A 27228-nucleotide genomic window follows, 5' to 3' on the forward strand; every position below is an offset into this window, starting at 1 on the left:
CTCAGATTGTTGTTCCACAGTTCTGATAACTACTCTGATATACTTTGAAAACTAAGCAAAGTAATCTGAAAACCAGGCTGATAGTTTTCTGACATTAGCCATCATGGCCAATAATTTTAGCTAATAAACTCCCTAGTTTACTAATAATTGTTCATCAGAATTGTTTAATTTACGGTATTATTTGGAGTCCTTGGATCAATGTTCGAAGCAATGTGTAAAGGCTGACATGTTTGATGATTCTCAGCCTTCCCTCACAACCAGCACTCCGAGCTGGAGAAAAGAGCAGTGAGTGGCCCAGCCCATGCAGGCTGAGGGAGCTGGCCTGTCCCACCTAGAATGTGGAGCTGGGACCGGCTCTTCCTGAGCCTGGATCCAGAACACTAGGACGGCAGTGTGGACAGCAGCCCCCACCACTAGCATAGTGATTAGCTCCAGTGAAAAATCTTTTGTTTGATTGTTTGTTTGAGGTTCAACGAAATGCCTTTTTCCTTCCTTTTTCTTTAAACATCCAAAAGCCAACTCAAAATGAGCTTGACATCTCTCCAGCCTCTGATGCTCAGCTGAACCTTGCTTGGTTCAGCGGCCTGGGCGCAAACGAGTGTCCGAGGCACCACTTCCCCACCGCCTCCCTTCACACAGAACGGAGCAGCCGCGATGACGACGGCAGGAGCGGAGGGAAGGCGGCCAGAACTCTGAGTTGAAGCGGGCTTCGGGGGGGCAGCGGCTCGAGATCGGCTCCCGGGCCGGCCCGGGGCGCAGGCGGAGCGCGGCCGCCCCCTGCTGCCCGCCGCCCGCCACGCCGGCCGAGGGGCGCCGCTGGGCGAGGATCCCCTGCAGCACTCGGGTACGCGAAAGCTTGCGTTGTGTGAAACTGTTCCCGCTGCAGTGCTGGATGCTAACGTGAAATACTCCCGTCTGCTGTTTCTCTCATTTTCTCTCACTGTAATTTTGACGGTAGTTGTGTTTTTTTTTTTTTATTTTTTTTTGGCCTGTATCTTTAACAGGGAAAAGAGCCTGCAGAAGGTTCAACTGAACGTGCTGTATGTTACACATGTGACTAAGTTCAACAGCAAGATGGGATCACTCAGGGTATTATTAAAACCACGAGTAAGGCTCTTGCACCGAGTGGCTGACTCAGGATCAAACAAACGCTTTCTGGCTGTATTAGAGGGCTGTTTGGGAAAAGTGCCAAAATGGGATTATGATTTGGACAGGAAATTAGGTTCTGTAGTAACCCAGCTACATTTGTAAGCCCCCAGGCTCTTGAAGTGCACTTTGATGCTGGCCTCACCACAGCTGTTCTCTCTTTCACTACAAGTGTAGATCTGAGTCACCTGTGGGGGGATGGCAGAGAAGGGAGTTCTGGATACCCACAGCTATGCATCACATGGCTGCCACTCACTGGAGCAGGGCACTGGCCTTCAGAGATGTGTCACAGCTCTGCCACTCAGTCCCATCTCCTAACCTGTCAGCAAGTGCTTTCCACATCTAAAGTGTGCTAAGTATTCTGCTTCCTAGAAATCAACCTGTACTTGAAAGGTATTCTACAATATTCCAATGAAGAAGGCTACATAGTGCGCAGCTAACAATGGTATGCTTTCTGGATTCTATATAATAAGTAAGACATACGGCTAACTGTGGGCTTCTGTATGTACAAGATAAAATACTGTTAATAAGAAGATTACTGAAAGCTGATTGAATCAAGTCATTCGTTGTGGAAGGACATGGTGGGTGGAAAACCCATTCACCTGCTGGGCTCAAAAAGTAATGAACACTGGTTTGAAATCCATATAGCACTGGGTTACTAATGGCATTCCTCAGAGGTGGGTATTGGGAGGTATTTAAAATGTGATTAGAGAAGGCTCAGAGTAGCTTGTTCTAACCTTGAAGTTTTCCTTTTTCCTTTAAGTTTTCCCCCATCAGGGGCTGGGTTGGACCAGAGATCTCCAGAGGTCAGTTCCACCCTGAATTATTCTATGATTCTGTGACAAAAGAGTGGTGAAGAATGAACTCAGAATGTTGTTTGAAGGGAGGGAAACTGCAGTCAGCTGTACCCACATCTTGATGATCAATGGAGGGCAACTGCATAAACAAGATAATATGGTTTGCAAGAAGACTGAACAACATCAGGTAAGTTTTTCTGCTTTCCTAAATTTAATTATACTTATGTCCCATAGAGATAGCATGAACACGCTCTTTCTTATCCCAAAATTAAATAAATGAAGTGGGTTGTAAGGACAGCTGAAAGGAAGAAATAATGTGAGCAATTTCAAAAAATACTTTGTTTTGTGTTTTCAACCTGAACTAAAGTTCAATTTTCTCATATATCATAGGCTACAAAAAAGGTATCAACGTGCAGCATCTGGATCTGTCAGAGCATCTAATCCATATGACCTTACATTCTTATTGTGGAGTTTCACTATTAGTCATTGTCTTTGTACGGATAAAGATACGTTGTTTGTTTTTTTTACCAGTGACATCATTCTGCTCTAAATTTGCAGTATGCGGTAAGCACGTAAATACCACAGAACATATATAGGCACTCATGCTCCCAGTAAGGGAAAGGCCAAAACACAGCAGAGATTATGGTGCCATAACACATCTGTTTTAGTTCCTGCTAAGCTCCACAAAGGGGCTCGTTAGGTTGGAAGAGGTGATGGTGCAAAGAGTAAGCAGGAGCTAAGTCAGTATATTTAAGTGAATCATTTTTCTGTATAGGGTATGGAGCTACCTATGAGCAGAGACTAATTAGCATTTCAAGAGCCACCTACAGGCACAAAGTCCTTGCCGCAGCAGGAAGTAAATTAATCCTAGTCATTTTTCTTCAATAAGTGCAGAGGAACTACCAGGTCACAGCCTGAACCAAAGGCTGAGCAGCAGGTGAGAAGGTGTGGCTAACTCAGGGAGCTCAGGTGCATGCAATGCCCCTGAGTAACTGGAGGGGGTGGAGCCAGGATCCACCTCTCCTCACCCTCATTTAAGGGTTAACAGCTTGAGGGAGTAGTATCTCTCTGGATAGAGGTTGTACTTTTCTTGAGCTGTTATGGGTTATTGGAAGGGATGAGCCTATTTTCTTTCTTTGTTACCTGCTATTGCTCACTAGTGCCTGTATCCTATTAGAAGGTACTGTCATTGCCTTCTTTTGCCATGCAGTAAGTTTTGGTTGTTTTTTTTTTTTTTTTTTTACTGTAGTCTTTGTATTTCTAAAGAAAGAGAGGAGAAAGAAAAGCTATCTGGGAAGCTAATTGTTGGATATGGGAGGGTGGGGATCTCTACCCCAGGGTAGAAGAGGGAAACTCTATCAAGAGAAAGCAAGATAGAGAAGATCAAAGTACAAATTGACAGGAGTAGACTAGAGGCAGAATGCGTACATGACAGAGGTCATGTCACTGCTCATGTTGGCTCAGAAGAAAGCAGCGTACTTGCGGCATGCTGTGTCCCACAATTTATTAGAGCCATGCAGTTTTGCATGGCCTGCAGCAATGCATAGTGTAGGCTGAATTAGAAATCTGTGTCTGAATCATGTGCTATTTCAAAAGCTGTTGTAGCCAAAAAGCTGAGTTGCAGAGGTGTATGGGTGGCCTACAGCTAGAGAAATAGGGGATGGTGGTATTAGAGATAACGCTGGATGTTAGTTCTTTAATTATCTGTGAAGATCAGGGAAGAAGACACTAGGAGATCCATGCAAAAGTATTCATTCCTACAGTAAAAAAGAACTTCCAGTGCAACTGGGGAGAAACTTCATAAAACAACAGCAATACAAGGCAATAAAACAAAGAAGTTCTTGCCCCTAGACAGAGGTTTCTTTTGAGGAAAAATCTAGATTCCAGTGTTTTTCCTACTTTGCAACAAATGTCATGTGTTCTTTTTCCAAAAGAGTGCATGACTTATGTTGTTTTTTTTTTCTATCTTTCTGGAGAACGTACTAGACACCAAAAACAAATTAAACATCCTTTTGCTTTTAGTCTCCTGGTACTACAGGTTCTGTCCATCTCCCCAGCCACACACCTTTCCATATAATACGATTTTTTTTACGTCCTTAGTATGCTAAGTGGTTCTTCTGGAAGATAGAAATAATTACACCCTGCTGTTTGCCACATCTGTTTATGAGAAGAACTGTGTTTTCTGCGTGATCAACTCTGCTGCAGTAAACAACATCAGATGTTTATCGCAAAATGGCTACAAATACAAAGACTGAACTTGCAGCAACACATACTTGAATGCAGTAGAGTACTCTTGGAAGCACACTCATCTCTGAGGGGGTGTTAGTGGTCTGGGAAGCACTATTTTCTATCAGTATCTTGATTTAACTCAGCTTTTCATCCACAAGTTGACAAGTCATTCAAATTAGAGTGATTTTTAATTACATTATATCTTTAGAAATGCTAGAACTTGGCATTATATCTGAAAGTAAGTCTCTTCCCTTTTTCATTCTCTGCAGAAATCGTACACTCGACATCATAGTGAATGTATATTTTCAAACTACTCTAAACTGATATTTTACTAACCTGTTTTGGATTTGCTAAACATCTTTTAACAAAAGTGACGAGCAGGAACTACCCCTTTTAACTGCAGCTCTGAGTTACAGCTTGCAAATCCACAGATGGCAGCACAATTACTTTAGATACGCATTGACCAAAGAATCAGAGCTACCGCACTGGGGCACTGAGCTACACATTCACAAGCACAACAGTTCTTTTCCTGCTGGGCCTCATTGTTACATTGCCTTCTCTGGAGAACTCTGGAGAAGCGCAGTTTGGATTTTAATCTAAATCATGCCTGTTGAGTCTCCTCAAGCCATTGAAAAATGGTACAATACTGCCTCGTGACTGAAAGAAAATGCCTGCATTAACTCCAGATGGGATGTGAAAGCAGCAAAAAAAACCTAAAACAAAACAACAAACAAACAAACACAAAAACATTACCAACACAAGTACTACATTTTCACAGAAAAAACTTACTGCATCCAAGTTAATGTCTGGTTATTAGCTTCTTCATTCTTTCCAGCCACAGGCTGAATATCTAGCTTCAAAATCTTAATGGAAATTATTAAAGACAGACATCTGAAATATATTCAGAATATTTTATCACTGGAGAGGGCGAATTGCCCACATATAATTTTCCCTCCTCTCTCAGTTAATTTCTACAGCTCCAGGTTACCTGGAACGCTCCCCTCACCAGTTTCTGTTCGTACCCCCAAGTAGAGCTTTTTTTCTTGCCTGTGAGGAGCTTAAGCATTTGCTGTTTACAGGTGGTGTATGAAGGAAAACTACACCTGTATTATTTGGTAGAAATGTGCGGTAGAAAACAATCTTTAAATTAGGAAAAAATACTACTTGTACATGAGGTAATTCTGAACAAATACAGAAATAATCTGCTGGGAAGGTAAGAGCTTAAGTGTTGTAACTGCAGATAATCTTTTTTTTTGCTTAGTTTACAGAGTGCTCTGTAACAGAGAGATATTTTCTGTTACCCTTAACATGGCCCCATTTTTCCTTGCAGAAGCAGCTTCTAAAATCCAGAAGAATCGCACAGCACAGTAGATACGAGCCAAACATTTTTTTTTGGCTTCAATCTACTGTACAGTGCTGTGTGATTCTTTGGTTTTGCTCTGCTGAAGCACAGAGCAGTTTCCAAGCTGTAAAGTCTTTCCACAGCCCCAGATGAGAGAGAGTAATCAGATTCTAAGCTCAATACTGTTTCACATCAGCTGACTCCATTAGTATATTCCAGTAAGCTTCAGTCAGAAAGCAATAAAGAACACGCCCATAACTTAATTAAAAGTCCATACATTTGCCAAACTACCCAGACATCTCTGGAAATGGAAAGCACAAAGAGAAGTCAAATCCCAGTCATGCCATGCACAAGAAACATGCTGAACTCCTTAGGTGTGTGCTGCCAAATGCTTAATGAGAAATGGAATCTGTGTGTACTGAGAATATGTCAATGTGTCAATATATCAATATCGACAGTTCTGTCTCATAATATTATGAAGCCAGAGGAAGCTACTTGTTGTTGAGAAAAAAGTTGTAAGTTTACTTTACAGGAAGAAATGAATATGCACAAAGAGAAGTCACAGTGGGAGGGATCTGTGTTGTAATCTTTAAAAGTACATTCACTTCTGGGAGCAGTTTGGACAGGTATACTGATGACAGATCAAAATTTTTGGGTAGCTATATCAGGATGCACTGTATCAATTTAAACAATATAAAGTTTAGCATTTCTTGCTACTGTTGCTTTTTAGGAACACTTATTCATTCAGCCCACCCCTTAGCAGGAACGAAGAAGGGCTATTGAAATTAAATGTGAGGAAGCAACATTTTCAGATGACAATTGGATCTTGATACTACAGGCATCTGAATGTGAAATGTCCACTTAAAAAGGTTACAATGGAAAACCCAATCTCATGCTTTTTTTTTTTTTCCCCTCAAAAATATTTGGGGTGGTATTTGTTATTTCCTAATATCTCTTTCCATCTCTCTCATTTATTTATATATATAGATGTATGTGTGTTGTATAAAGACAAAAATGGTTTTGGTTTTCAAAAAAATCATTTAAGATTCAGTTTTTAAAAGAAAACTGAAAAATATAATGGAGAAAAATATATTTCTGTGTACTGTAAATGCTAGCCAAGTATTTTAGCATGAAATGTCTCTCCGCAGCTACAGTTTGCTGAACTGTACACATACAAAGTGCAATTTCTTTTTTGCTTAGAGTTTTAGAAGGTAGCAAGAGTAACTTTTGATACAACATGAAAACTCTAAATCTGCTACAGCATCAGGTCAGTGAGTTAGACTGATAAGCCATCTACTCTTTTGAAGAGCATTCTCCTCATGTCTTCCCCCCTTCCAGGGGCATGCACAGCTTTGCCATTTTTCTATTATTCTCTCTGCTTCTAGTGAACATATGCAACAAACATTTGAGTATTCATTTGTTCAATGGCAAGGCAAATTATTCTTGCCTGTGAAAAGGAAGTGTGAAGACTTATTTCTTACATTTTAATTTAAATGCCTGAAGAAACTTATTTGTCCAACATATTAGTCACTAGTCACATTAGTCACAGTTAAACACAGATGCATAAAATAAGTGTTTTGATTCCAACATCTTTTTTTTTTTTTTTTTTTTATCAGAGGTTCACCTATAAACATTGATTACCATGAAACGGTCTGATATGTTTATTCTAACCAACTTTGTCTCCAGTCTGAATATGAAGGAGTCCTACCTTTTTGGTCAGAGAAAGCTATATGAACCTGAGCAGCACTTCCATCTTTCTTAAAAATAATGTTTTAAACTTTATTAGCAATAAGGGATATAAAGTCATAGTATAATTTTGTCTATCTCTTGCCTTTTTGTCAGAGACCTCAACATCTAATATTTACTCTGTTTTGTGGTTAAGCTCTTAGGTTTTGTGCCAGATCTTCTCCCTCATCTGCAGGGCATTATACTGTTAAATGCACAAAGCACCAACTAGCAAGGTGTGAATGACTACCAGGAAAGTATCAAGACAAAAAGGACAGCAAAGGTAGAGTGAGGGTACAAAGGACAGAGCACATTGAGAGAAAGTGTGAGTACAAGAAAGAGCAGAAAGAAAAAGCATATGAAGAGAATGAAGCAAAGTAGAAAGGAACAGATGAAGAGGAAAACAATGAGAAAACTACAGACTTCTTAGGAAAAAAAACTACAGAAGGTAGGTAACTACAGAATTTATCTTCCAACCCAAGGGCAGCATTTCAGCAGATGTGCTATCTCCAGTTCTTACATCTTTTAAGAGGAGTTGGACACCCCAAGTTTTATACCCCACTAAAATGCACTGGATAAACACTTAGCTTGAGCTGTTACTGTATTCCAGATTAAAGCATGGTGTATCCTTCCTCTTTGCCACTAAATTTAGAGGAGGCCACATGTGTTTGTTAGGTTTTCAGGGCTCCCATGTTATTCAAATAGTGCTCCACAAAGAGGGCTGGATTTTTTTTCTAGAATAGATAATTTCTGGACTATTGTCTAGTGGTTTAATCCTGAATAAAGATTAACCTTGAGTAAACAGATTTTATACAAGATAGCAAAATGCCAAGATAGAATGATAGAAAACTGAAATGCTCTTCAAACAAGAGACAGCCATTATGGACTAGTATACAAAGAGATACTTGCTGCAAAACCGCCAGGTTGAAGCAGTTGAATCATAAAAGAGGAACAGAGTTCACGGAAAAGAGTTAACATCCCCATTTAGCTTGTGTCCATTGTAGGCTTAGTGCTTTTCTGCTACTAAATTAAAGATAGCTATAAGTCTTCTACATGAACTGCATACTTTTCAAAAATGGCTAAGTGTAGCTAAATAAGAAGATGAAATCAAAAAAGCATCAGACATTTTCTAGAGTAAACTATGTTCTTACAAACTTTGCTTTGAACAAACAATAGCAATGATCTTGGAATACCTCATCCTCTCATCAGTATTATCTGCTGTTTGTATTTCACAGCTTCACTGTCTCGAAAGTACAATTATACTATTTTTTTTCTGATTCAAACCCTATTTTATTAAAACTCATGGCTTTATTCAAGCAAAATTGTCACTGCATCTATGAAAGCAGATCAAACTTGGCCTCAGTTGTCTGCAAATGCTTTTGCTATTCAAGATGCACAGTCACGGGGCTTTAAATTGCAGAAAATTCTGTCCTTGACAAGTCTACAACAGATACTGGAAAAATGTGCATAAGTGGCTGCAAATATGCTGGATTCTGAGTATCTAAAATGTGGTTTTGTCTTTGCAATTTGAGAGAATCCAAGCGAAACAGAACCAAAAGTCAGAGATAAGGCTAACTTTATCAGTTCCATACTCCTATGCACAGCTTGGCTCTCACTGGGACTGAAAATCCTGTAGTAAAAAGCCAGGATGATTTCAAGAGGGAAAAAATGGAAATCTTTTTATTTCTCTGCCAATTAATTATATACTGCTCTGATGCGTCATTATTGTATAGCCAATTTTTTTTTTCTAATTACTTAAGCACTCTTGCAGTATCAAAATTGAATGTATCCAGCACAGGCATCAATTCTGGAAGAGACATCCCATCAGGTAACAGTTTATAAAAAATAAAACTTAAGGGAAGAAAACACTGTTCGTTACAGAAGCTAAAGGTAGGCCCTTCTCCCTGCTTCTTCCTAAAAAGTGGAAAAAAAATAAAATAAAGCGGGAGTGAGTAGTTACTTGGTTATGGCCTTTTCACTCAAATTTCACAATGTTCCTCTTTCTTGATGCCAGAGGAAAGATATTCATACAACAGCAAAGATTTACAAAGAGGAGACAGGCACCATTGTAGCAGCCTTGCCAGGGTGTTCTATGGCAACTTTTTAGCACTCCAGTTGTTTACATAGTCCCACTGCTGTTCCTGTTCTTTATTAAAGATATTTCCCATCTGTTTCTGGTTTACAAAGGGAGGTCTGGTCCTTCTTTGTTATCAGCTGTACAGTCCCTACAGCAGAAGCCACAGAAGGAGTTCACAATGGGGTGCTCTGTAATTCTCTGAGACAGGAGGAGGACAGTTTCAGTGAGAAGCTGCAGATGTGCAGAGTTGGAACCTATATATACTGATATATGTTGTGCATGTGTAATAAAGAGTAAATACATGTTTACTCACACCTATGCACAGATCCTTTTTTTTATGCAGTGGTGCAATCTAGAGGTATCTCAGGGTTCAGTCCTTTCTTTTGTAACAACTACAGCTCTTATTCCTTTTCTTAGGACAATATTTTCTTTCAAGACTTTAGTTCCCTTCAGTAATTTTTCTATATTACATTTCATTCTTCTTCATGCACTCATTGCCTCACTCTTATCCTGATGTGTACATTAGGCTAACATGCTTTACATTCAAAGAGGCCCTATTCTGAATATGTTATCTGCCTTTTTTGCAGGGGCTTCAGTGGGTTTGTGATTTCGTATGGAACACAGTAAAAGACTCAGAGCTGCTCAGTGTTTACTTCTTTACCTAAGGGTTTCCTGACTATGGGCTTGAAGTCTCAATTGCTAATGTTAGTAGGAATTTCTTGTAGTGCATTCTATCTGTGTTTACTCTGTTTTAGATAAAATAATATGGATGCAGGAATGACAGCATTTGGAATTTCGGATAAACTCCATCGATTATATTTCTTTTAATAAGCTTATCAAAACGACTCTGGCATTTTATATTTACAAATGTCAATAACACATGTCAGAGCTCAGAAAGCAAATGTACGTTTAAAGGCTTTACTGGGCTGGGCAGCCCTACTGCCTTCCTGCAGTTTCACAGAAGCATTTGAAATTAACATGAGAGAAATGTTCAATAGCTAAGACAAGTAAGAGGAACCATAGGAAGAGCCCCAGTGAGGTCAATTGTTATCTCACTAATATACCAGCTTTCAGCTCAAAGTGTTATCAGAATGCAGATTTTTACTGAGTTTATAATTCCTTATGGGTGTTACCCTGTCATGGGTACAAAAAGAAACAATTCTAAGATCTAGGGTCTTACTGACATGGATGTTACTGCAAATAAAGATAGGGGAAAGGATTTTTAAATGGTTTGTTTGATTCTGATTGAACTAACCAGACAGAAGTTCCACATCATAACGGTCTGGAAATAATAATCCATTTCTGACTAGTAAATCAGGCAAATTTGCAACAAAATTAGAAACATTTTACTTAAGTATGGAAATGAAACAGGATTTTTTGCCCCTCTGTTCTGCTCCCTTCCTCTTTTTCTGCAGAAACTATTTAGTCATATCCAATTCGTACATAATGTGATAATAAGACTTTTAGCATGACCTTCATTTAAAAGGCTTCACTTGGCCTTAGAGGTGACTCCAGTCATTTTACATAATACAGTATGTTTCTGCCCATCCCCCTTGTGAGCTTTAAAGTCCTTCATTTTCTGTTGGAGACTTGTTCTCCTATGGAATCAATTCTGGTTAGAAGCATGGCATTTCAAATGAGTGAATGGCTCCTTTTCTCAGGAGAGATGGTTAAGGTTACAAGGCTGTAGAAAGTAGGCCATGCTTCTATCAATCATAGACTAGAAGTGCAGGACACAACTTCCTGAGTGTCTTAGACAGTTCTTACTATCCAACAGTCTTGCCTGCTCTGCATTCTCTGACGTAAAATTACTTTATCTGTTACACGGGTTGTGACTTCTATTGATCATAGAGGGTGAGCAATTATTTTTACAGTTTAGCTTTTAATTGAAAAAAAATCAGAACACTAATAATGACTTCAGCAATATAGCAGAGGGCACTCACTTACCCTATGACAATGCAGGAGATGGCAGTTCCCAAAAATGCATAGGTTAAAATTGATCCTAAGTTACGAAAGAAATGTCTCTGGGGAGGAAAGTTTGAAAAAAAAAAAAAAAAAAAGTCCTTTGTAATGCAGTCAGTAAAAGAACATTAAAACCAAGTTGAAACACTGCATCTAGAAGTGCCATTCCATCCATTCTTTTCCTTGCTGCAACCCATAGATATAAAATGAAACAACATAGGCTATAGAAATTGTTTTGGAAAATATGATTTGATTCATTTTTTTTGTCTCTCGGAGTGCCCTTGCAATTCCCTCTTTTATATATCTGGCCAAATGCTTCAGGTTCACAGTAAAACTGTCTGATGTAAACAGTATCGTGACCTTACCCCTTGAGTAAACTAAGTTTTGATCATGCAGTGTATAAAACATAGATAGGCTGCTACCTACTTGTAGTGTTACCAGATTCGAAGTGGCCTCTTCTGAAAATGGCAACGTGCAAGAGTTACAAACTGCACAATCAAATCTTTGCACAGAGACAGGAAGCAGACCACATTTTTTTACCATTCCTGTCAAGTTCTTACCAAGCAATATAATTGTTAACTGACTTTTTTTCAGTCTGTTGGATCTAAAAAGTAGCATTCACACTAAGCCACTTCTGTAATTTAAGACAGAGGCACTTACCTTCTTTAAACTATATCCAGCATGAAATATAATAGGTGGCAGCAAAATATTGAAGAAGATGGAAGGATCAAATGTCATCTGCCAGAGAGGACAACAGAGAGGGTAAGGAGCCAGAATGCTATTCTGAGTTCTGTTTTACAAATTAATGTGTAGTTCCTTACTGCTCATATATGTAGAATATTATTTGAATGTTTAAAGAAGGAAATTGGTCATGAATATTTTAAACATACAAGTAGTGTTACCTGTGAGACTGTCATTACACCACTGTATTACCCAACTTGACAGTCCCATGCTTAATTCCTGGTTCAGATGTGGACTTCGTGCACTGTTTCAGGAAAGACTCATGCATGTTGTGCCTCAGTTCCCCACTTTCACAGCAGTGATAACAGAAAAGATCTGCACTACCCAACTCAAACTTGTTGTCTATGACAACGTACTAAGGCTTCCCTTCCGTCCGCACCTCCGTGTGCAGGGGCATTTCGGCGCTACATACTGTGTATGTGTCCCGTATGCCCCTGCACGCGGAGGTGCGGACGGAAGGGAAGCCTTAGTACGTTGTCGTAGACAACAATACTAATGCTTCTTTCAAAACATGTCTATGTAGTTCCAAACAGAGGTAGCTAATGTTGCTTGATGAGCTACTGGCTGCCACTTCATGTATGCTTTCTTGAACTACTACATACAAAAACAGAGCGTACTCCGACCATCTTCATTACTTCACCCAAATTAAACTAAAAGTGATCACAAACACTTTTACCCCATATTTTTAACAGTTAAGGAATATGTCTGTGGCTAGATAATGTAGCTCAGGTGCATTGTTTAACTGCAAACCTCCTAACATAGATTTTTCAATAAATCTGCTGATTGCTTCTCTAGCAACATTTCCACTGTGACATTAACTCTGTCCTGTTGCCTACATATCTTGTATCTGTTTTGCAAGCAAAGGAGTTTCCTTTTAACCTCAACAAGCTTAATTTGATTCAGGCATTCGGCAAAGACTAATTGGATTTTCTGCAAGAAAAGAACTAGGATGCTATTTGCTTCCAGAACAGAAGGTATGGCACCGGTCTCTTTGTGATTCCTGCTCCATCTCACTGCCTGGCATGGCGGCAGGCAGCATTTCATACTCTGTTATGCAGTTTGTTACACTCAGATCCGTGCATAGTGACAGCCCCGTTCCCAGGTTCCCTCTGAGTGTGGTCTGCTAGAGCCACATCTGGAACCTCCTTATGTGTGTGGGACAAGACAGCCTCTGTCTCTTTTGGTTTGTAAGAAGCAAGACTTTATTGCGCTGCCTCCTTCAGCGTAAAGTTGAAGCTGCTGCATAGGAAATTCACTGCAGGAATAGATCAGAAGTACTGTTTATAATGCTGACTGCTTATCGCTGAGCTCACTTGATCATATCTTTCGTAACCTCAGTTTACCTTGGGACATGAAATAAAGAGATAAAAAATACAAAGAAAAGCATTTGGGAGACACCAGTAATCTGAAGAGGCCCAGTTTCCTGAGTTTCCTGGACCAATTCTAGCACAGCCAAGAGCTGAGAAATGAAATTTTGTACGGAGAACAGGGATTCAAACTTCACCTCAGCAATCTTGTCTTTTGGATGCATAGCTAAACGGTACGCTGAGTTCTATTAGAAATTTTTAGGAATGGAAGACTTCAATTTAAAATGCTGTTATCTGCTTTCAGATATTCTGTCTATTTTATTACAAAAGTATTTGTGAACTGAGTGAAGGCAGCACTAATGTTGCTATACGTCAAAGTATAACATTTCAGAAGACTTACACCTAGACGTGCAAGAATCACTCACTCTCCAGCTCAGTCTCAGTATTTTGGATGTACATAAGCAGAATTGTCCTCAACAAAACATGTGGAATCACCGTCCAAACACAAAGCATTTCTGCACATTTCTGTAGCTTTTGTTTCCCTAAGATATTGTACCTATAGCATGATAGGAATAATGAGGGGACTTCCCACACTTTAAAGGTGTTATACAAATTTTACTTAAATGAGAGGTGAGGTACCTAGCATTATGAAGAAGGTATTAATTGATGACTATGCTGGCTCTCTAAAACCACGTACAAAATAATGGCCATCGAAATTCCAGAGTAAGGATATCGTTTTCTACTAAAGTTACTTAAATTCCTCTGGCAGCATCATTTCAAATATGTGCAGTTACCTACAAAACAAGTCCCCAAATAGTTTCTATGTAATTGTATTCCAAGTTCTTATTCTTGTAATTTGGTGAGTTTGAACTAATCTTGGAACTTGCTAAGTAATTTATGCGGTCTCTGAAGCCTCGTCACCTCACACAGAGATTTACTGAATCAGATGCACTCATAAATTAGAATGCCTGTCTACTTCAGATCATTCAATCATTGGAAACTTTACAGTCATTTGCTAGCAGCTGGATTTTCATGAATATTGTAATAAATTGTACTTAGAGCTACAGTAAAGATTGTCAAAATGACACTGGGCCAATGTATCTTTTCTGTGACCAATTAAAAAAAATGCTCCTTAGCTCTTGAAAGCACTGTACTGTGTCTGTTTGAAAAAAATCATGAACGCTGACAGACTCTCTCATCCAAATGTTGTATACAGATTAATGACTAACTTTCAGTGAACACATAGAAAATATGCATAAAAATCTCTGCTTTAAGTGAGTTTCACAGCAGGCTGTGTTTGTTTTCTACCTTATTAACACTGCTTCTGTGCTACAAATAGACTGAGGTCCAATTTATTTACAATATCTGGACAACAGATTTGACATCAGATGTCAGTGGTCATTTTCTAAGTTGACTCTGCTTATTTTATCTTGTGTCATTGATAAAATCCTTAATTGAAAAAAAGAATATTGTAAAATTTACTTTTATACTTAAGAAAGCGAGACTGCTTCACAAGTCAGACAACAATCTGAAGGACTTCAGAGAAAGCTCATGTTTGTACAGCCTGCCAAATGAGTACTACCTGAGAAGCTAATTTACGATTGTTATTTATAACAATAAAAACATCATTCATTTGCAGATTAGTAGCCAAAGTAACTTTCTCCCCATTCCACTGTAGTTATTTTTTTCTTTGGAAAACTCTCAAGGCCTAAATTTCAGCTAGTATAAAATACTTTAAATTCTTCAATTTCAGAGAAACTATATCAGTACATATGAACTATAGAGCTTGTTCATTATTTCCTCTTTCAGTTAGGTGTGAAATCTGCATACCATCCATCAAAAGCTACAAGGTGAAGTATTTAAACTGAGTATCATAGAGTACAAACACAGGATAATCTTTTTGTAATAAATCATGTTTGTAAGGATTTTGGCCTAGAGTATGTCCAGCCTCATTTTATCCTCCACAGAAGAAATACTTAAAGCTTCTTCACTTTCTCCTGGTGCATTTCTATTTGCATATAGAGAAAACTGATTTATGCCAGTTGGTAGCAAGCTCTGGGATTATCCCTCAGCAAGAAACTAACAGAGAACAACCTAGCTCTACCTTCAGAAAGCTGTCTTCCTGTCCCCCTTTCCTGATCTAGCGTGGGATCAATGCTTAGCATAAAAAGGGCAATTAGCATAAAACCTGGGTGTAGTGGAAATGCTAAGTCATGGCTTAAAGCAGTGATTGAGCACCTGGTGGGAAGGCAGGGCCAACCCAGGGGAGCTCAGGTGCGTGCACTGCACCTGAGTGACCAGAAGGGATGGAGCCAGGATCCACCCCTTCCCAGGCCTCGTTTAAGGCTTGGCAGTGGAGGCAAGGGTATCTCACTGGAGATCTCTGCCTACCTGAGGCCTTTCAAAGGTAAGCAGCTCCTTTCCTTTATTTCCGTGTCTGCTGCATTTGAGCAAATCCTCACTTGTTACAGCCTAAGACCTTGCTGCTCTGTGGTTTTTGCTGTGGTTTCCATCACATTACACTGGGCAAACCAACTTTACCCCAAAGTGGATGGAAACAGGGCTAAGTGCAGTAGGAAATGACCAAAACACCATAGAAAATAGAAAGCCTGTCAGTCGCTGTATCTCATTCTTTGTTTTCTGAATAGCATTGCAAATATTTAAGTGTTGTGAAACTGGAAAATCATCCAGAGTTCACATAAAGTGCATTTTTCACCTAATACTATTTTACGTACATGAAACATTAGTTGTTTTTTCTACCATAGCCAGAAACAGCGAGGCAGCTGTTAGAACAGTGTTCAAGTTTGCCTTCCATTTCAGGTACAGACAGTGACAAAGAACAATGTTCAGTTGCCACATTTCAAGTAACTTTCAATAAGCAGAGTGCTGTTTAAAACCACAGCATTGCTGGAGAGGAAAAAATATTTTAATAAGCCTATGTACTGCTCACTGTTCTGTCAGCAGCTGTGCTACTTCAGTACCTTTACAAGAGACAGAACACAATTAGAGCAATGGCTTGCAGCTCTTTTCTTCAGATAAAGTGGTATTTTAAGGCTACGTGTACTAGATAAACCATTAAGATTGAGAAGAGCGAGAGCTGCCTACAAAATTACTTCTATCTTCTCAGTAGCAGATAGCTTGATTTGATAAACAGGAAGTGAGAGCTCAGCCTTTTTTTTCCATTCTGCTTACTTAGTTTTTTGTCAACTTTATATTTCTATCTAGCACGTGATGTGCTGCTAACTGCTTGGAACACATGATAGAAAATGAATTCTCTTCACTTGATTTTTTGGAACTAATTCAGCAAATATGTTAAAATATTTCTTCCATAGGCATCAAAAATCTTGAATGAAAGTTTTACATTCAAAATTAATTAAAGGATATAGCTTTGTAAGTCACAGGGCAGTCTATTATTGCTGATAAATGCACTTAATAAACAATTACACTGAAGTCAAAAGGGAATTGCAGTTGAACAAAAACCAGAGCATGGTATGATCATGTTTTCTGTTTTGTATGTCAGTGCTTTTGCCAGTCAGGAAGGCTGCCAGGCATTGTTCTTGTCTCCTAAATACAGTCAAATCTCTCCCTCTTTCCTTTTTTACTTATTTTCTTTTTAATAGGGCACTTGCCCTCTGAAAGTGAAAATCTTAGTAGGCTCAGACCTCTCCTGTCATTTAGAGAAACCCACACTTTGCAGTGGAGACTTTTAAGAATCTTTCAGCAAATTGGGACTATGGAAACAGGAATGGGCAATCCCCTGTAAGGGCAACAGGAATTTATGTGTTAGTCCTCCTCCCTTCCGGTAACACAAACCTGCTTCAGTATACCAAGTTTGATGTAACAGAGTAGCACATTAGCCTTGAAAACTAAACACTTGAGCTAAGACAAACCTCTTGCAACCAACTAGCAGGAAAAAGGATGAAGACTCAGCAAAATCTGGCCAGTGTGACTGCCACAGTACTTTCCTGTCTCCACCCACCACAGCTAGAGGTCTAGTCTAGTTCTCTCTTACAACATTAGGAGGCTGGCAGCAACTACAGGCAGGCACACGATTGTTCCACGTTGGCAAGGACTTTGAGCAGATGGTTAAATCCAAATTCTGCTGAGATGCCGAGTGTACATTCTAAGCATAATTAAAAAGTTTTGTATAATTATAACCACTACTATACACAAAAATATGTATTACTATGGTAGATAAACAATGATACTTTTAAAAAGCAAAATAATATATTGAAATAATGTAAAAGACATTTGTAAGGGCTTAGGACCTGCATGTGAATATGTGATGTCTTTGAATTCAAAGTTTTAGACAGATTTTAGAAAGTCTCTCCGCACTCATGAATTCTTTAAGTTGCTGTCCTTTTATTTTATTTTAAACAAACATAAGAAGCAAATATTGCAAGGGTGGAGAAAAAAATATACTAAATAAGTAAAATATTTTAATTTTTACATGTTGGAAAACAGAAAAGTTGACCACATCACCAAGGACTCTAAATAAAATGAATAAAAAAAAATCTTGCACAATTTAGAATAAAAAAAAAAAAAGTAGTTTTTACCTTTTGAAGCATTGCATTGCCTTGGTGGCCGTTGACATTGTGATGGCTGATCTCTCTTTTGTATTGGTATTCATAGACCTGATTAGTTATATTAATAAGTAGACTGGATGGCCCAGATTTCAGTTTTTCACACTCATAAACAGTTCCACTTTCAACATCTGACGTTTTTGTTGCATATCGTATAATTAATCCCATTACAAGGCCTGTAGAGGGGGGAAAAAAAAAAGGTTCAGGTGCATTTAAGTATTTGATGCTGCACAATTGCTGACTTGAGGACAAATGAACTTCCCTGCTCTTGCTCTACTGAAGCCTACAACACTGCTTTCTCAGTGTTTCTACCTTCACAGATGTGCACTTAACTCAGTACTTCATAGGGGACTGTACAATATTCTTTCAAAATGGTAATTTCATTAGAATACTGATGTTGGTTTGCCATGTCCTCTGATGTGCTCCTATTTTTGCAATCCCATTGCTGGAATCATTCTGTAATAGCAGCTGACTAGCTTAAATACTGCATTTTCAAAAGATATCGAGAGAAGGGGCATGGCTGCGTAACTGAAGAGCTGTACTGAGCGTAAAAAATCAGCTGTGATCTTGATGGCACTTCCTTCATGGAGGTGCATTTCTTTCTCTCTCTTGGCACTAGTGGGAGCTTGAATAATTACTTCAGGAGATGGTTAATTGTGGGAAATAGCTGATAGGAATCTGAAAGTCACGTTTTATTACGTAATCAGATGCTATGGACAATGAAAGTGATCAAAAGCACCTGGACAGGTGTCTGTTATTTTCACAATTTCCACTAAGAGAGACCTCTGAAATGCAGTTATCTAGAATAGGTGTAACATGAGCTTGTAGCTTCCTGGGTTGATGATGCAACTGAATGACATCTGTATTGCGTACTTTGTATGTGTCTGCATTTATGCTTGTTTAGTATGGGCAGTTTCTTTAAATGGAACAGGATTTAGGTATGCAGCAGAAAACGCCAAGGCTTTCTGAAGATACATAGCATTTGTGTAGTCAATCAGATAATAAATCTAGCTATAGTAAAAGACAGAACTCCTCAAAGAAACCAAAGAACCTCTTTGGTTCATGTACCTTGAACCAAATTTTGTTTGATAATTTAAAATGTGAAAAAGTGTTCTCTGTTACAGTAATGTAATTGTACAGAATTGCTTGAGGGAAAAATATTTCAAAATTTAGTGTCAAATTCAGACTAGGAGTCAAGAGGAACAGTTCTTATTCTGTATTCTGATAAGACATTATCTTCAGTGACAGACTCAAGCTACCTCTGTAAGAGATTTCTGGAATGGAAATGGATGCAAATATTGTTGATCAAGATAACCCTTGATTATAAATAAATCAATTTGCAGAAAATAGTTGTTTTAACTATATGACAACAGTAGTTGTAGATAACTGTTCGATACTGACTGAGAATTACAACTGGCATTCAAGTCAGCCTTTGGATTTTCTTCCACAGTTTTAGTTCTTATCCTCAGATGGAGTTCAGATTTGGATAATACACTGAACCATTAAAAAAAAAAAAAATGAAAGCACGGGGAAATTGTGAGAGTCATCAACAGCATACACATTAGAGAAATTACATTAAAGCACATTCTAACAATCAATATTCTCAGGGCATCTATGGGGCTTTGAGGTCCTTTTAGCTTTCAATGAAATTCTATGGTGCCTTAGGTTTGAACAAAATATAGATGGGATCTATAATGATGAGTTGCTTCAGAATGTTTTCAAATTCTCTATGGAAGGTTTGGACAAAGACAATTGCTACAGCACTACACTATGCTGCAGGAATCTGTTAAGGTGGTGGAATAGTACTGTTCCTTCAGTAATAATAAATGTGCCAAAGGCCTAGATGAAAACCCTGGTAAGTTAAAAATCTGGGAAGAGTATCTTTAATATTTTAGTAGATATATCATTTATGGAATGCACTTTCTTCTTTAAATTATTACATAATATCTCTTTAATGATAGATTCAGGAGTCCAGATTATTAATATCAATAATTCATTTTTAAGTAGCTGGATAACGTAGTCTTCTTTCCTCTACTCCACCTTCCAAACTGAAACCATGCTTTTGTAATGTATATCCTAGAACATTTCTTTTTGTGTATTTAAAGAAGAAAAGCTTCTGGGAAATACCATGGTAACAATTTTTAATGTATTTACTATGGGGAAAAAAAAAGCCAGTAATTTCTAAGACCTGAGCCATGTTTCAACTTTAATCCAGTTTTTCCAACTTCTGCTTATTCTGTAAGCAGAATAATGTCTGTAGTCACAGAGAGGAGTATTAGAAGGGATTTCTAAGTCACCCACACCCAATTCTTGAGCTAAACAAGATTGTTGGTTTTTTTTTTTTCTCCTTTTTTTCCCCAGGACTTTGTCTGGTCAGCTTTCCTTTAAATAAGGACATCAAGGGAACCTTCAGAAGAGGCTAGGCTCAACCAGTATTCTTATTGCACACCTGTCAGGAGTTGAGCTACTGGGGGAGGGAGTGTTAGACCTCCAATCTCAGCCCTCCAATCCCTTCCAAACTTCATGAAGCAGCTCAAAGTCCTCTAAAGTGGAGCCATTTCTTTCTACCAAATACTGTAATTACTATATTCTGTTATTTGTCATTTTGTTTTCCTTTCAGTCTGATAAATGAGTTGTATGGAACACAGCTTTAAAAGCAGGTGCACCTTACATCAGCCTCACCTTCATCTTGTATTCCCTAGTGTGAGAACTATTCAGGTTGAGAATGGTTTTTAACTGATACAGCTAATGAGGCTAGCAGATAATGTCACCATATTGATAGGATGATGTTTTGTTTTTGTTAGTGTTTGGTGAAGTTTAACTCTGGTTGCCTACCTCAAAGACTGCTTTAACCTGCTAATCACGCATAACTGGTGGCATCGGCACCTCAGCTCTGATACCTAAATTCTGAGGTGCTTAAGAACTTTGGCTGCTTACAGTCTATTCCTTCATTTAGCATGCTCTGTACAATTCCCTTTTAAAATGGAGGGCTGTAAATTATGTGTTCTGTGGGGAATTTCGCAACAGACCTGGTTTATGATTTAGTGATCTAGAGAAATTCAGCCCTACATGAGCTGACTAATAAGCTTTAGAAATACTCATGCACAATTTTATTTTGAAGCTTCATTTGGTTTTGTGTGTGCACTTTCAATGTGTCTGAGAAAGTGCTTACTATAGTGCTTACCATCTAAATATGTTAATTTTGCTCTTTCCTTTCAGGGTAGCATAACAGTACTCCTTCATATTCACCTGCCTCTTTGATGTATAGAAACCAGAAAGTAAGTTGAGGCTATTATTTGGGGTCTGTTTATCAATGCAAGCTACAGTATGCAGAGAAACCTGTCGCCCAAGATCCTGGAGAACAAAGTGGTGAACAAAAAACCAGTGAGTCTGTGTTCTTCATTTTTTGTAAGTGACTTTTCTATTTGGTGCTCAAACTGAACAACTTGAGAGTATAAGTAATCTAAAGCTAAACACCTTGAAATATCTGCATATACTCTAGGTATACACTAGGTATAGGTAAACACTATTTGAAGAAAAAAATTGTACATTAGCTTAAACTAAAGGTGTTCTTTTCTATTTTTGGTAAATACAGAAAGATTATTGATGTAAATAGGGCTATATTTGGAGTAGAAACATTGATTTGATTAAGAAATCAATTGTGTTCAATTTTTAATGTTTCTAAATGGACTATTTTCAAGTATGGTATATTTTTGTTGTTGAAACTGTTCAGACTAAAGATGCATTTACCTAGGAAGCTTATACAGGAGGGAAGATGCATGCATACTTTAAATAGAATGCTCTATCAGTATGTTCTTAGTGTCTAATTTGTGTCTGTTCAGCATTTTGCAGTAAACTTAACTTCCTGTGTTTGCATTTCTGTTCTTACTTCCTGGTCTTCCTTGCATTTCACTGCTATTTCAATGCTTCACATGCGTTCCACTGCTATACATCTGATGGGACACTGCCTCGGTAAGGAATACAGTCCCATCCATCATGCTGTAGGATACAGTCTGTAAATAAGTGGCAATATTCCGTCACTTGAAGGAAAATTGTTTGCTGCTTCTGCTGCCATTCATATATCTAGTAAATAGCTCAATGGACTACAGTAAAGCAAACTGCAGGGCAGACATATTATAATACAAAACAGATATAAAAGATAACTATTCTGATAATAGAAGACCTAGAAATTGTGTAAGAGAAAATCAGTTGTAGCAAAATCACTCAGGCTTAGCTGCACTGTGAGTGAGGGCAGGATTTATCTGACTGTCAGTACTTAGTGCTATAATTGATTTCCTGAACTGATTTTTTCTCCTGAAGTTGCTGTCAGCTCATCTAATACCTCTATCATTACCTCAGAAATTCCACTTTCTTTTTATGATCACAGTTTCATAATGCTGAAGATACCCAAAGCCATATTGAAAATTCTGAAGAATAGAAAGGACATAATCAGCTTCCTAGATCCTATGAATGAATATATTTTTCTTCTGTGTCTAAGGGTCACCATAAATAATGCAAGTCTAAATAGCTCATTTGCAACCATGAGGATCATTTCCTTAGTTCATGACTGTTTTAATAGTTCAGAAACTCTCCTACTGGAGCACTGATCTCTTAACTTGTCAAAAGAATATCATGAGCTGGTTATCTTCATAATGTGTAGATTGTGTTCTAGGCAGGCAGCAAAATGGAGCTAGAGCAGATAGCAAAGTGGAAGAAGATAAAACTCTAAATCCCAATTTACTTGTCTAATGTTGTATTTCCCCATATTTCATATATATTAAGTTAGGCTTTTTTATCAGCTTTCAGCAAATGTCCTCAGCTGCACATGGGGAAACTGTACAATAGCAGGGGAAGCTATTATGGAAGTCACCCACTCCGTTATAAAAATACCAGTTTACAAGTTGACTAGTTTACCTGTCATAGTTTACAAGTTGATCACAATGAGATCAATGAAAATATTGCACGTGTTTGCATGTGGTTTGAGACAAATATTCTTCAGGATATACAACTTTAACAAAATTGGTTTCGGTATTACGCTGCTGAAGTATTTAATGTGCAAAGAACGAGTCAGTCAAAATAGGCCTAGGGATCAAGATGAGTAATGACAGAGCTGTAGATCTACATCTTCCATTTTGACAATTGTATACATATTGCATGTGTGTCTTATGGCTACAGAATAGGAAATCACACATGAGAAAAATGAAATGGTAACAAGAGAGAATGGCAAGATAAGCCCTTACACAAGTCTATACAACTAGTGAGTAATTCTTATTGGTGGGCAATGCAGAAGATTCTACATGAAAGTGATGTACAATTTTGCAGAACAGCATAAAAGATTAAAACTAGACAGGCAAATTGAAATTACAGTACAATGACAGCATTCAGAGATTACTCGAGAAACATTCTTCATAGTCTGCTTTTCTAAGGCACTGTGGAAAAAAGAAGTCTCAAAATGATTTAAACTTCATTAGATAACATGAGTGGATTCACAGAGCTCCTTAGTCTAAAACTTTGAATGTTATACAAAACAAGTGTGTAAAATAGGCATGATAAATCATTTCTTTGACTGTGGGCATTTGTATTTTTAGGAATAGTAAATTCTCTGGCTCATGAAGTGTCGTTAGAGGCAGTCTGCCTGTGCAGGAATATAACCTGCCCATCTTGAAGTTATACAGCCCATGGTATTCACTCAACAAGTCAACCTGTAGCTACTTCACGAGAGATTATATTACATTCTTATTTTACTGCACATTTAAGGGGCTGATAGCACTTCATTCAGCACATTTTTCTGAGCTTTGTCAGTGCTTGATCTCAAGTGCTTGGTTATAAATATGCAACTAGTCCTATGTTAAACCGGCACTTGAATTTATACTCACCATAAACCATAGCTCCTCCAGTTTCATGCAGAAAGCGGAATCGGTGATTTTTAAACAACCAAATTGTTAATATTGTAAGAATGAGCAGAAAATTAAAGACTAGCAACTCCACAGCTCCCTCATGATAAAACTGATCTTCATCTTTCAGCGATGCGTATTTCTTCAACTTCTCCATTTCACTCCGTTTACAAAGAAGACACACAATATAAAAGAATGGAAAAAATCACAGAAGAAGGAAGGTGTTATCACCTTTGGTATAGAAAAGTCCAGACACTGTAGCAATTCACAGCAAGCACATCTGCTTGATTTGCAGCCTCACGGTGAAGTGCCCCAGCTCAGAATTCAGCTGGATTCTAGTTACAGCTTCCTGTTTCTGTCTTAAAGCTGCCCTGTCTCATTTTTAATGTTAGAGTTGCATCACTGGTCTGTGCTTGCTCCAGCTGTAAATGCACAAATTGTTTGCAAGGCTCAGGCTCTGCCAGTTTCTCAGATCTTGTAAAATTCAGTCTGTGTTCATGAATTTTCTTTCTGTAACACAATCTGAAGCCTAAAAATCATATTTGGTCTTTATAGTTTTAGATGGAAAAAATGACATTAAGAGCATGACATAGTAACCTTCACTACTCCTTGGAAAGATTTTTTTTTTTAACTTCTACTTTCCCCCTTTTAAATGTAAGCAACGTGGAAGGTGGTATTTCTTTTTTTTTTTTTTTTTTTCCCCAAGAAAATAATGGAAAGATTTGAGTTGGAAGGGACCTTTAAGATCCTCTAGTTCCACCCCCTTGCTATAGGCAGGGACACCTCCCGCTAGAGCAGGTAGCTCAATGCCCCATCCAGCCTGGCCTTGGACACCTCTGGGGAGAGGGCATCCACAGCCTCTCTGGGCAACTTACGCCAGTGTCTCACCACCCTCACAGTGAAGAATTTCTTCCTAGTATCTAGTTTAAATCTACCCTCTTCCAGTGTAAAGCCATTTCCCCTTGTTCTGTTGCTACGTGCCCTTATAAAAAGTCCCTCCCCAGCTTTCCTGTGGTCCCCCTTCAGGTACTGGGAGGCTGCTATCAAATCCTCTTAGGAGCCTTCTCTTCTCCAGGTTGAAGAACCTCAGCTCTCTCAGCCTTGTACCCTAAGAGGGGGTGCTCCAGCCCTCTGATCATCTTTGTGGCCCTTAGAGGGCTGGAGCACCTCCCCTACAGGGAACAAAGCATAAGGGTTTCAAGGTCTAGGTCCTGAACTCACCTTGATCCTATAGGTAGACAGAGGTGTCTGGGAAAGCAAAGGTCAGATAACCTACAATTGAAAGTATTTAAAAAAACCCAAACCTATCAAACTGAATAAAAGCAGTAGAATTTCGTTTATATAATTTCTACTGTTTTTATGTTTTTATTTACATTGATCAAGCCAGGAAAACAATAGAAATTGTCTTACCATTATCTATTAATCCTTACAGAAGCTTTTCTGTCCTGGCCTAAAGCTGCAGTACTGCGCTGTACAGGAGAGAAGAATTCCAAAAAAGCTCTCATCATCATTCTATCAAGAAAAAAATGGTTCTGCTTCTTAGTACAGTAAGATAATCTTTTCCTCACTGTTCTTTTTCACAATCTCACTGATTTATTTTTTTAAAAAGATTTTGGGCAAACTAAGATATAGAATATTCATTCCAAATCAAGTATTGATCAAATACTTGAAATGAATGCCTAGATGTCTATACTCTTGGTAATTTCAGGGCTGTAGCTCATAACAGAATGAAGCAACAGCGCCTCCTTAGAAATAGTCAATCTGCAGTGTTTTATAATCACTTTCACTCGTCAAACAATTTGGTTTCCTACAAAGCTAGTTTCATCGCATTTTGTGTGTTCAGTTTTTCTTACACTTTGTGCGAAGAAAAGTAGTTTCCCTACAGTTCTTTTTCACGGAATCACACAAGATCACATAATGGCTGGAGCTCTGGGTCCATCTGCTCCAAGCTCTGTTTGCAGGGCCACCCAGAGCAGGGATCTCCAATGTGATCCCACAGCCTTTCTGGTCCCCATGCCAGTGCTTTATTACTACACAGCACAGAAGTGCTTCCTGGTATTCAGAGGGAACATCCTGTGTCAGTTTGTACCTGGTCCCTCTTGTCCTGGCACTGGGCGCCACTGAACAGAGCCTGGCTTCTTTTTAATTCATGTTTTTTCTTCATTTACTAGTTTGTTTTTTAACGATTTATCACTGTTTTTACTCTGCAGTTACAGTGTCCTCTCTCATTTGTATTTCTCTTGTTTTTATCTTTCCTATTGTAATTTTACATGATGATTGCAAACTTCATTAGTATCAAGCCAAAACTGTATTTCTGAACTGAATATCTATGGAGTCTCTGAGAGATGAAAAGTAGGCAAAAAAAAACAAAACAAACAAACCCCAATAACAACAACAAAAAGCTTCCAAAATTAATGACCCGTATATCCCAATCTTAAGTAAGGATAAAGCTTTGATTTTATTTTATCATAAATTGAAAGGATTCAATTCTTCTAAAAGTATTAAGAGTCACGTGGCTGAAGTTTAGATTTTTTTTTAAGGGAGGAAAGAAGAATGAAGATTTGACTTGGATATCATGTTCATAGCATAGTTTAGAAATGACAATGACCTCAATAAATATTGTGAGACTGATTGATAGTTCTCCATTGAAGGTGAACAAAAGCAAAACAAAAAAAATTTGAAACTAACCTCATCTATCACACTTAAAACCAAAGTTCTCGGCTCTGCTCACCAAGTAAATAATTTGCAGGTGCTCAAAATTAAAGGAAAAGAAGCTCAGAACAGTGGAAGGAGGTCACTGTATACTGAGAATCTCAGTGATTATGGTATTCATATCAGGTTTGGATGCAAGTTTCAATTCCCTCTTCTATCTGAATCTACCTGAGTCCTATTTCTCATCAGGTAATATGGAATTTTTCTGTCTTAAATGTTAGAGCAGTTGTGGTATAAAGTACTCAAAACACTTGAGTTAATTTCCCAAAGCTTCCCTTCCCCTGTTGCAAAGCAGTGCTGTAATTCTTCCTCATCCCACAAGATAAGCTGAAGCATATTTGTGAAACAGTTACACACTATAACAATCTGCACCATACCTGAGCTTGAATGGAAACAAATAATTTTAGTGTCAGATTTGGATAATAAACATTTTAATTTATTATCCTATAATGGGAAGTGGAAATGATAGGCATTTGAGTTATGTATTCTCTGTATCCTATCCATTTGCATACTGGTCACATCACATCAGAAAACCAGTATGTAATCATATGAATAAAAGGTTTATTGCAGAGGAGCAAAGGGAGAAGAATTTTGCTTGTATAAGCAGCTGGAATTCTGTATTTCCCAGCTGTTTGTTTTGTCTCTTTTAATGTGAAGTATCTTAGAGTATACTGAACATCCTCAGAAAAATATTAAGAAAAGGGGTTATGCTG

The 27228-nt window shown here is 38.3% G+C and overlaps 1 protein-coding gene and 1 long non-coding RNA gene across 6 annotated transcripts in view; one reads left to right on the top strand and one right to left on the bottom strand.

Moving 5' to 3' along the window:
• Window positions 1–24145, bottom strand: part of SLC9A9 (solute carrier family 9 member A9) — a 187400-nt gene extending 163255 nt beyond the window's left edge. For 3 of the 5 annotated variants that reach the window (XM_021395854.1, XM_021395853.1, XM_021395855.1), the window contains exons 1-4: window positions 23786–24145; window positions 17883–18085; window positions 11939–12016; window positions 11264–11340 (exon numbers count right to left, since the gene is read on the bottom strand). In XM_021395854.1, the coding sequence (XP_021251529.1) occupies window positions 11264–11340; window positions 11939–12016; window positions 17883–18085; window positions 23786–23960 (533 nt within the window). In that variant the 5' untranslated portion in view covers window positions 23961–24145. The remainder of the gene's footprint in view (window positions 1–11263; window positions 11341–11938; window positions 12017–17882; window positions 18086–23785) is intronic. The other 2 variants (XM_021395850.1, XM_021395851.1) reach the window with 2 other exon arrangements.
• LOC110398313 lies at window positions 792–25429 on the top strand. The gene is made up of 3 exons (XR_002438313.1): window positions 792–2130; window positions 21129–21293; window positions 25236–25429. It is a non-coding gene; the product is annotated as an uncharacterized LOC110398313 (long non-coding RNA).

Source organism: Numida meleagris, chromosome 4, assembly GCF_002078875.1.
Source record: "Numida meleagris isolate 19003 breed g44 Domestic line chromosome 4, NumMel1.0, whole genome shotgun sequence".
Taxonomy (NCBI): domain Eukaryota; kingdom Metazoa; phylum Chordata; class Aves; order Galliformes; family Numididae; genus Numida; species Numida meleagris.